This window comes from Ziziphus jujuba, chromosome 1 (assembly GCF_031755915.1).
Source record: "Ziziphus jujuba cultivar Dongzao chromosome 1, ASM3175591v1".
Taxonomy (NCBI): Eukaryota; Viridiplantae; Streptophyta; class Magnoliopsida; order Rosales; family Rhamnaceae; genus Ziziphus; species Ziziphus jujuba.
Genome location: NC_083379.1, coordinates 3,800,014 through 3,809,726, shown reverse-complemented (window position 1 = coordinate 3,809,726; position 9,713 = coordinate 3,800,014). Strand labels below are relative to the sequence as shown.

The window sequence follows — 9,713 nt, the reverse complement described above, 5'->3', positions numbered from 1 at the left end:
TTTAGGCGGCCACTTATACTTAAAAAAGTGTTTGAGAAAATATTTCTTCTCAATTTTTTTATTTATATAAATTTCAAAGCACTTTTTGTCATTCCATAGTTTTATTTATTTATAATTAATAAGTAGTTGATTATTATTTGCTTACGTATATAATAGATATTTATTGAAAAATTAACTATATGAGGAGGTTTTTGAAATTAAAAAGAGAGAGAAATAATCTTAACCTTACAATGAATTAATAGCCACATCACTTATTTTGAGATCCTTAAAAAGTTTTAAGTAAAAGTTTAGATTATAAAAGTATCTATGTCCATATATAGAAAAGTATACTCATGTGCATATTAATAGAGATTAATCCATTTGTCTCAATCAACATATATAATGCCTCCGTTGCATCTAACCCAATGTATTTCAAATAATTACTGAAATCGTTTTTGCATGTTCAATTTTCTTTAATTATAATTATTTGCTTGGTGTTATGGGTAAAACAAGCCCCATATGCGTAAGCCTAGAAAAAAGAAAAGAAAAGCAAAACTTATATTGGCAATCAAAGAAAATGGGTGAAAGAAATCGTTTACTTAAATATATATCCATATAATTTGCTGAAGTAGGTTGGATATTTGTTTTGTTGCACAAAGCATATCGTTAAGAGTATAGGAAACTATATTGTAAGTGAGTAAATGACACAGCTCACATAATTGAGTAGGCAAAGCATATAATATATACGTAAAACGAGAGAATTTGGAGTAGCTAGACAACAAAGAGGGGTTTACATGTCACCAACCAAACAAAGGAATAACACAAAAGGACATTAGGATTTGGTAGATCAAACCCAATAAGCTAGCATTATAGGACATAATTAATATGGGGTATTATTTACATATATAAACAAAATGGTTCAAACAACTATACATACGAAAGATATTTAAAGATAAAGTAAGTTGGAGTTTGTAAGTTTGTTGGGTTACGTTGGGAATGACAAGGGGTACTTTGAAGGGTACTCATTTGACTTTGTAAAGCTATTTTCAATACATAATTATTAAATGAAAAGGGAAAAATTAAAAAGGGGAAATTCAACCGCTCACTTTCTCTGTAGAGACTAAGTCATTTTTGAGCTAATACACCAATTGAGCTAATAAAGCAAAGCCACTGGCCACACCATTGTCGGTCACCCAACTACTGTATCTCCTCATTACATGCCCATATCTCTGCTTTTTAACTTCCTTCCTATTCATGCATGGTTTTTTATTTCACTAAAAAAAAAAAAGGTACATACTTTCTTTGATCTTTTTCTTGAATCTGCTTCTTATTTATTGATTACTTTTTTCAACACACACATATTTTCATACTGTTTCTCTGACCCCCAGTTTGACCTTTGTAACTACTTGTCCCATTATTTTTTTTAAGATGCTAGCTAGAGGTGGTCAATATTAATTGCAATGGGAAAAGCAGTAGATCACTGACAAAATTGGTGGACTCATTCAAGTCTCTTCTTATCACTTTAACTTCCCAAGGCATGCAAAAACCAGCAAATCTGCGTACACTTCAAGAACCATCTCTATACTATATAGTCTCCTTAATTTCCTTTCCATGCATTCCCAACGCCCACAACCAGTCAACTCCACCTCTCTGTTTTTCACCACCATTGGAGGTTTTAATTACAAACTTTAATGCCTAGCTATAGCTTCAAAACCAAAAACCCAGTTATGAACCAATTTAAAAACACTTTCTTTTTAGCTTTTCCACTTGTTGAGAGATAAAGATGGCTCAATATTTTGCAGACATGGCGATGACTAAATTGGTTTTGTTACCCGTTGCTTTTGTTCTGTTTATGTGTCTTTTTTCATCTGGGTTTGTGTTTTGTCAAGGCAAAGTTGATAGAAAGTCGTTGACTTTGAGATTGCTTTTGGAGGTTAAAAAGTCGTTTGTGGAAGACCCAGAAAGTGTTTTGCAGGGTTGGTCTGCAAGGAATACAAATTTCTGTACTTGGAGAGGAGTTTCTTGTGGGTTGAACTCGGTCGATGACTCAGTTCATGTGGTGGGGCTCAACCTTTCCGACTCGTCACTCGCCGGGTCGATATCTCCATCACTCGGTCGTTTGCAAAACCTGCTACACCTTGATCTTTCTTCTAACCGCCTTGCGGGCCCCATTCCACCTACCCTCTCTAATCTTTCGTCATTGCAATCTCTGCTTCTCTTTTCCAACGAACTCAGTGGTTCCATTCCCAGTCAACTCGGGGAACTCACGAGTCTCCGAGTTTTGAGAATCGGTGACAATGGACTCACGAGTTCAATACCTGCCTCGTTTGGTAATCTTGTCAATTTGGTCACTCTTGGTTTGGCCTCATGCAGTCTCACCGGTCCAATACCAAATGAACTCGGCCGACTCAGCCAACTCGAAAATCTAATTCTGCAACAAAATCAACTGGAGGGTCCAATCCCTGCTGAGCTGGGGAACTGTTCAAGCCTTCAAATCTTTACCGTTGCTCTCAACAATCTCAATGGGTCAATCCCTGGTGAATTGGGTCGTCTGAAAAATCTTCAAAATCTAAACCTGGCCAATAACAGCTTATCAGGGGATATTCCGAGTCAACTCAGTGAACTTGCCGAACTCGTTTACATGAATATGATGGGCAATCAGCTTGAAGGTGCAATTCCTAGGTCGTTAGTTCAACTGGGTAATCTTCAGATTCTTGATTTATCCATGAACAGGCTCAGGGGAGGAATTCCAGAGGAATTTGGCCAAATGAGTCAGCTTGTTTACTTGGTTTTGTCAAACAACAATCTCTCTGGTTCCATACCAAGAAAATTATGTTCCAATGCCACCAGTTTGGAGCACCTCATGTTATCAGATATTCAACTTTCTGGTGAAATTCCTGCAGAACTCAGCAACTGTCATTCTCTGACACAGCTCGATTTGTCCAACAACACACTCAATGGAACAATCCCAGTTGAGCTATACGGATTGGTAGAGTTAACCGATCTTTTGCTCCACAACAACACTCTGATTGGTTCGATTTCTTCATCCCTAGGCAACCTCACCAAACTGCAGACACTGGCATTGTACCACAACAATTTGCAGGGCAACCTTCCAAGAGAGATGGGAAAGCTTGGGAAGCTTGAGATTCTGTATCTTTATGACAACCAGTTATCTGGAGAGATCCCCATGGAGATTGGAAACTGTTCTAGTTTACAAATGATTGATTTTTTTGGGAATCGTTTCAGTGGGAAGATTCCTATTACAATCGGAAGGCTCAAAGAATTGAACTTTCTTCATCTGAGACAGAATGAGCTTGTGGGTCAGATTCCTTCCACATTGGGCAACTGTCATAAGCTTACTATACTAGACTTGGCTGACAATGGTCTATCAAGTGGTGTCCCTATGACGTTCAGTTTCCTCAAATCTCTGGAGGAGTTCATGCTCTACAACAATTCCCTCGAAGGTAATCTCCCTGATGCTTTAGTTAATTTATCAAACTTGACCAGAGTGAATCTGTCAAGAAACAGACTGAATGGGAGTATTGCTGCATTGTGTAGCTCCCATTCTTTTCTTTCTTTTGATGTCACGGACAATGCATTTGACCATGAAATTCCTTCCCAGCTGGGAAATTCACCCTCTCTTGAGAGGTTGAGACTGGGAGGCAATCAGTTTACTGGGAATATCCCACCAACTTTGGGTAAAATCCATGAACTGTCGTTATTAGACCTGTCAGGGAATTCTCTCACTGGATCAATACCAGCTGAGCTTTCACTTTGTAAGAAACTTTCCCATATTGATTTGAATGATAATATTCTTTCCGGAATCATACCACCCTGGCTTGGAAGTTTGCCTCAGTTGGGAGAATTGAAGCTCTCCTCGAATCGATTTTCGGGGCCTCTTCCTCGAGAATTGTTCAATTGCTCCAAATTGTTGGTTCTTTCACTTGATGACAATTCTCTTAATGGAACTCTTCCTGCTGAAATTGGTAATTTGTCCTCCCTCAATGTCCTGAACCTCAACTGTAACCAGTTTTCAGGACCAATCCCTCCAACCATTGGTAAGTTGGGCAAGTTGTATGAACTTCGATTGTCACATAACAGCTTTGGTGGTGACATACCTATTGAGCTTGGACAGCTCCAGAATCTGCAGATCATTCTTGATATCAGTCACAACAATCTGACTGGTCAGATACCATCCTCTATCGGGACACTTTCCAAACTTGAAGCACTTGATCTTTCAAACAATCAACTTGTTGGAGAAGTCCCTCCCCAAGTTGGGGAAATGAGCAGCCTGGGAAAGCTTAATGTATCTTACAACAGTCTTCAAGGAAAGCTAGGCAAGCAATTCACTCGTTTTCCCCCTGAAGCCTTCCAAGGAAATCTCCTCCTTTGTGGAAGCACCCTTGGAAACTGCAAAGTTGTTTCTGGTAATCAGCAGTCGGGCCTAAGTGAATTATCAGTGGTGGTCGTTTCTGCTATCTCTACTTTAACGGCAGTTGCTCTGTTGATTTTCATAGCCGCCCTCTTCCTTAAAAACAGACGAAAATCTTTCAGAAGAGGCAGGGAAATGAGCTACACTTACTCGTCCACTCCTCCTTACACACGAAGAAGACTACTCTTTCAAAACAGTCCTGCAAAGAGAGGTTTTAGATGGGATGACATTATGGAAGCCACTCACAATCTAAGCGACGAGTTCAGGATTGGCTCAGGAGGATCAGGGATAGTCTACAAAGCAGAGTTGCCCAGCGGAGAAACTGTAGCTGTCAAGAAGATTTCGGGGAAAGATGATCTTTTATCAAATAAAAGTTTCACAAGAGAGGTTAAGACACTTGGGAGGATAAGGCACAGGCATCTTGTTAAGTTAATGGGGTATTGTAGCAACAAAGGAGCAAGTCCAAACTTGTTAATATATGATTATATGGAGAATGGAAGCGTTTGGGATTGGCTGCATGGACAACCGGCTAACAGTAAGAAGACGAGATTTCTAGACTGGGAGGCAAGGTTAAGGATTGCCATGGGATTAGCTCAGGGAGTTGAGTATCTCCACCATGACTGTGTGCCAAAGATAATCCATAGGGATATTAAATCAAGCAATGTCTTGCTTGATTCTGATATGGAGGCACATTTGGGAGATTTTGGGCTGGCAAAGGCACTCATCGAGTATGACTCCAACACAGAATCAAACACATTTTTTGCTGGATCCTTTGGCTACATAGCACCAGGTATTAGATAATTCTTTTAGCTTTTTGTTATTTTCTGAGAGTACCCAATTTAGTTTTTGGCCTCAAATTTGTAGTTCTAAGTGATTTCTAACGGACAATATGTTTCCAGAGTATGCTTATTCACTTAAAGCAACAGAAAAGAGTGATGTTTATAGCATGGGGATTGTTCTAATAGAGCTTGTTAGCGGAAAAATGCCGACTGATGCTGCTTTCAGCGTGGATATGGACATGGTGAGATGGGTGGAGACACATATTGAAATGCAGGACTCTGCTCGTCAGGAGTTGATAGACCCAGAGCTGAAATCACTATTACCTAGGGAAGAATTTGCGGCATTTCAAGTTCTTGAAATAGCACTGCAGTGCACCAAAACCAGCCCTCTAGAAAGGCCAACATCACGGCAGGTGTATGATCTCCTACGACATGTTTTTAACAATAGGGTGGTGGAGTTTGAGAAGACGAATTTAGATACCGATTAACTGATAGAATCATATTTACTGATGCTGGAAAAGAGTTTGATGTAAGAATAGCCCTTTGATTTGGGGTGACAATTTTTTCAGTTTGATTCCAGTGGTTTATGCAAATTGTGTTGGCAGGCAGGCAGAATGGAAGCCCTGCGCTTTCATATCATTGTTCTAATCAACACTGAGAAGAGGATTTTACTAGGGAAATATTAACAAAACTAGAATCTATAAGCCTTCATTTAGAACCTTCCAAGGACAAGTAAAGAAACAGGAAAAGGAAGTTTGTTTTATGAAAGTAAAATCCACTTATAGGAAATTCTTATTTGTATATTCTTATTCTAAAATTATATTTCTATGTTTGGTCTAACCAAACATCTATATTTGAAGTCTAGAATCCAATAAAGTTAAAAAATTTATAAAAATTAAAGGTCCTCGTACCTGTTTCATGAAGACGAATATATATATATATATATATATATATATATATTTTAACAAGACAATGTTAAATATTTTCCTTAAGCCTTATAATATTATTTTTGACTTTTTCCACCTAATGCATGTTTACCTTGCATTGGCCATATATGTTTACCCTATATAAACACACGATGTTACAGCAAGAAAAATTTCGCTCCATTTGTTTAATTTATTAGCGCGCACAGTGATTACTGCATCCACCAGCTTACATCATTCACGCATCTTTTATGTGTAGCAAAATTTATAAAATGAAGGGGGGGGAGGAAAAAAAAAAAATGAGGTCTTTAATGCGTTACAAACAGATGAACTAATTTGAAGCAAACAAGCGCCCACAACTTTCAGGACCATCATTCTCTCAAAAGATGAAAATGTTCTCTGAAAATCCCGCAATCATTAGGGACACAAGCTACGCATCATCTTCATCTGCATGTTATTGAAATTATTAAACTCTCACTGCTTGAGAGAACATTTTATTCCAATGTATCAAATAAACAAATAATTTCATACATATATATGAATCAAACATGTAACACATTAAATATAAATAGCATTTATATGAACAAACATACATCTCTAATTAATATAGACAAGTATTCTTACCAACGTAAAGCGGGATAGAGTAAATAGAACATTGCGTAAAGAGTCTTAATAAAGGGTAGAGTCAAATTATTGGACAATATACCAATTTGACACAGCAAAAAGAAAAATCTTTCCAATTAACAATTTTAATAATTGGCAAAGATGAGATGCTAGAAAGAATACTTAACAATAACGAATAAATACATAATAAATAGCAAAACAAGGAAAAAGATTCAAGTTAGAGCAAATATGCTTGAGTTCTGGGTTCAAGATAACCGAAAAATAGCGTCCAAATCTTAAAGACCACCTACTCTGGCAATCCACTCATCTTAAAACCATTAGTGTTGCATCTGTTATGTTTTTCAACTTGCACAATACCACATGCTAAAATCCAACCTCTAAACAGGAAAAACACCTTAGTGTTATCCCCCATAGTTTCATACATGCAAAGAGGATTTGAAAGCAACCATGGAAACCACAAGTATTCCCAGACACAATACTATGTGGCAAGCCCATCAAGTACTCTAGCAGAGACCACTTTAACCTCATATCATCACATGCTAATAGGATACTCCTACAGCAGGAGTATTGGATCCTTACCAATGTGGCAATGTCAAATCAAGGATAGAATCCCCTTGATCCACTTTACAGTGAAAGATCCATAGACATTGGGTGAGACAAAGGGAAGAAGGTGAAGAGGAATACGAAGATTGAATTGAAGAAGTAAACATTTTACAGAGAAAACAACTGGCATGTACTCAAAACATGTTCTCTAGTTTAAAACCACAATAATGTAGTTTAAAAAGTTTTTAAAAATAGGGGGGGAAAAAAGTACAAAGCCAAACAAGAGCTAAATAACCTATAAAAATAAATATTCAAAATTAGTATAGTCAACTTCATTTTTGTAACTTTGAAAGCATGGTGGAACATGTCCACTTCATACATTAGGTTTCCAGAATATTCAAACTACACCAAGTGAGAACCACCAAAAGAATATAGTTACAGTTTCCCAAAGAACTTCCTGCAATAAAACCAGCATGATGGACAGCAGACTAGCTTACTAAGAGCAAGTCTCAGAAGATCACGTAGAAAATAAGGGCAACACAATGTCCAAGCACAAATTACACTTACAATACGGTCAGAGAGTGATAACAAATAGGTGAAGACCAAAATCAAAAAGAGAAAAACAATTGATGAGTGATCAACCAACTCTGTCAAAGCCTAATCTCAAACTTAAATAATCATCAATCATTGCTCAAAATTCAAGTTAAGGCTTTGCTTCCCTTTTTTATTTGTTATACTAATTTCAATAAACTCAATCTCAAAGTCCCTAGGCTTTCACTTCAAATGACAATTCAATATCTACTATTTGATCGGTACTGCCCTACTCTTGAACTAATATCCATCTCTATTCCTAAAATTATTACTTGAAAACCAAAATAGTTAAGACTTCCAAAGAAAAAACATGGAGCAGTTGCAAAAGAAACACTAAAAACTAGTATGAATTGTATCGTAATAACTAATAAGTAATAGAATAGTTATGAAAACGAAAATAATACGAAATGGAAGAGTCAATTTACGTAGCTTAAATTTTCTAACCCCAACCCACATCGTAAATAAGCATGGCACAAAGGAGAAGAAGGACATCTAGGTCCTTCAAATACAAATTCCTGCAAATTGCGCTACCCTATATGAATCCAATCTTGATCATACAAAAATTAGTTAAAATTTTTGAGCGAAAAAGGAACTAATTTTGAATAGGAAAGAGAAAATTGACTACCGAAATAACGACGCTCATTGGCAGCTTTGGCCTTCTCGAGCATCTTATCGAGGTCTTCCTGCAGCTTGGCGTCCCATTTCACCAGCTGGTTTACGAACACTGCCCCAAGCCCCATCCCCAGCACGTGCTCCCAAGGATCTGAATCAGATAAACACCAAAATTTCAAGAATAAATTCAAAAATGACAGAAATTTTAAACCAAAAAAAAAATATATATATATATATATATATATTCTAAGGAAACAAACAGGGATAATTAGGGTTAGAAAAAAAAATTTGAGGGTAAATCGTACGGCGCATGTAAGGTAGCTTGCGGAGGGCATTGGAATACATCTGTGTTCCTAATCCGAGCAGAGCTCCGATCACCGTCGAACTTAGCGGCATCGTTTCCCTTTTTTGTTTTGCCCCCCCGATTTCCCGGTTCCTCGCTCCAATCCAACACTCCTCGACCTTCTTCTTCAGTCTCTTTCTATATATATATGTATATATATATATATATCTATATATGGCCAACGTGCTTTGCACGTGTATACTCATAACGTTATAAGTCTAAGCCAACTCCTGTAACTGTGTATACAAAAACCCTAATAAAATAAAAAAATAAAAAAATAAAAATAATCATTTTTTGAATTCGAGAAGATAGAGATAAAGAACAAAGCCAGTATTGAAATTCATAGAACCTAATTAACCAAGCAAATCCACCACCACCACCCACTTGCCCCCCCCCCCCCCCAAAAAAAAGTCTTTCTACTTACGTTCAATTTCAGGAAACAAATAAATGGAATAACAAAGAATGATCTTAAAAAATAAAAAAAAGAAGAAGAGAGAAAATTTAAAACGGAGAGAAAAGAAGGAACATACTACAGGCAAAAATTCAAAAAACAAAAAATAAAAAATAAAGTTTTAGCTATGATTTTTTAAAAAATCATCATCAAAAAAGAAAAAATTCAACATTTTTTTCGTAAAAGCGTAGACTATTATAAAAAATTTTTAACAACGTTTTATTAAAAAGCATCGCTAAAAATTTATACATAATAGTCTATATTAGTGTCGTTTTTTCTTCTTTTTGATGATGGTATTTTAGAAAATCATCCTAGAAAACTTATTTTTTATTTTTTATTATTTATTTATTTATTTTTATTTTTAGATTGCATTAAAAATGATAATCAAAAATCTAATTTCAAATTATCAATTTATTGACACATTGGTATTATATTT

The 9,713-nt window shown here is 36.4% G+C and overlaps 2 protein-coding genes across 2 annotated transcripts; one reads left to right on the top strand and one right to left on the bottom strand.

Moving 5' to 3' along the window:
- Window positions 1-946: 946 nt before the first annotated feature.
- LOC107403642 (LRR receptor-like serine/threonine-protein kinase GSO1) lies at window positions 947-6,561 on the top strand. Its single transcript, XM_016010553.4, has 2 exons — window positions 947-5,201; window positions 5,311-6,561. Exons 1-2 carry the CDS (start codon window positions 1,763-1,765, stop codon window positions 5,676-5,678), a joined length of 3,807 nt encoding a protein of 1,268 aa, XP_015866039.1. The 5' UTR covers window positions 947-1,762; the 3' UTR covers window positions 5,679-6,561.
- On the bottom strand, window positions 6,272-8,964 carry LOC107404722 (uncharacterized). The gene is made up of 3 exons (XM_048467350.2): window positions 8,789-8,964; window positions 8,497-8,634; window positions 6,272-6,560 (listed from the first exon to the last, which is right to left on the bottom strand). Exons 1-3 carry the CDS (start codon window positions 8,877-8,879, stop codon window positions 6,544-6,546), a joined length of 246 nt encoding a protein of 81 aa, XP_048323307.1. The 5' UTR covers window positions 8,880-8,964; the 3' UTR covers window positions 6,272-6,543.
- Window positions 8,965-9,713: the final 749 nt, after the last annotated feature.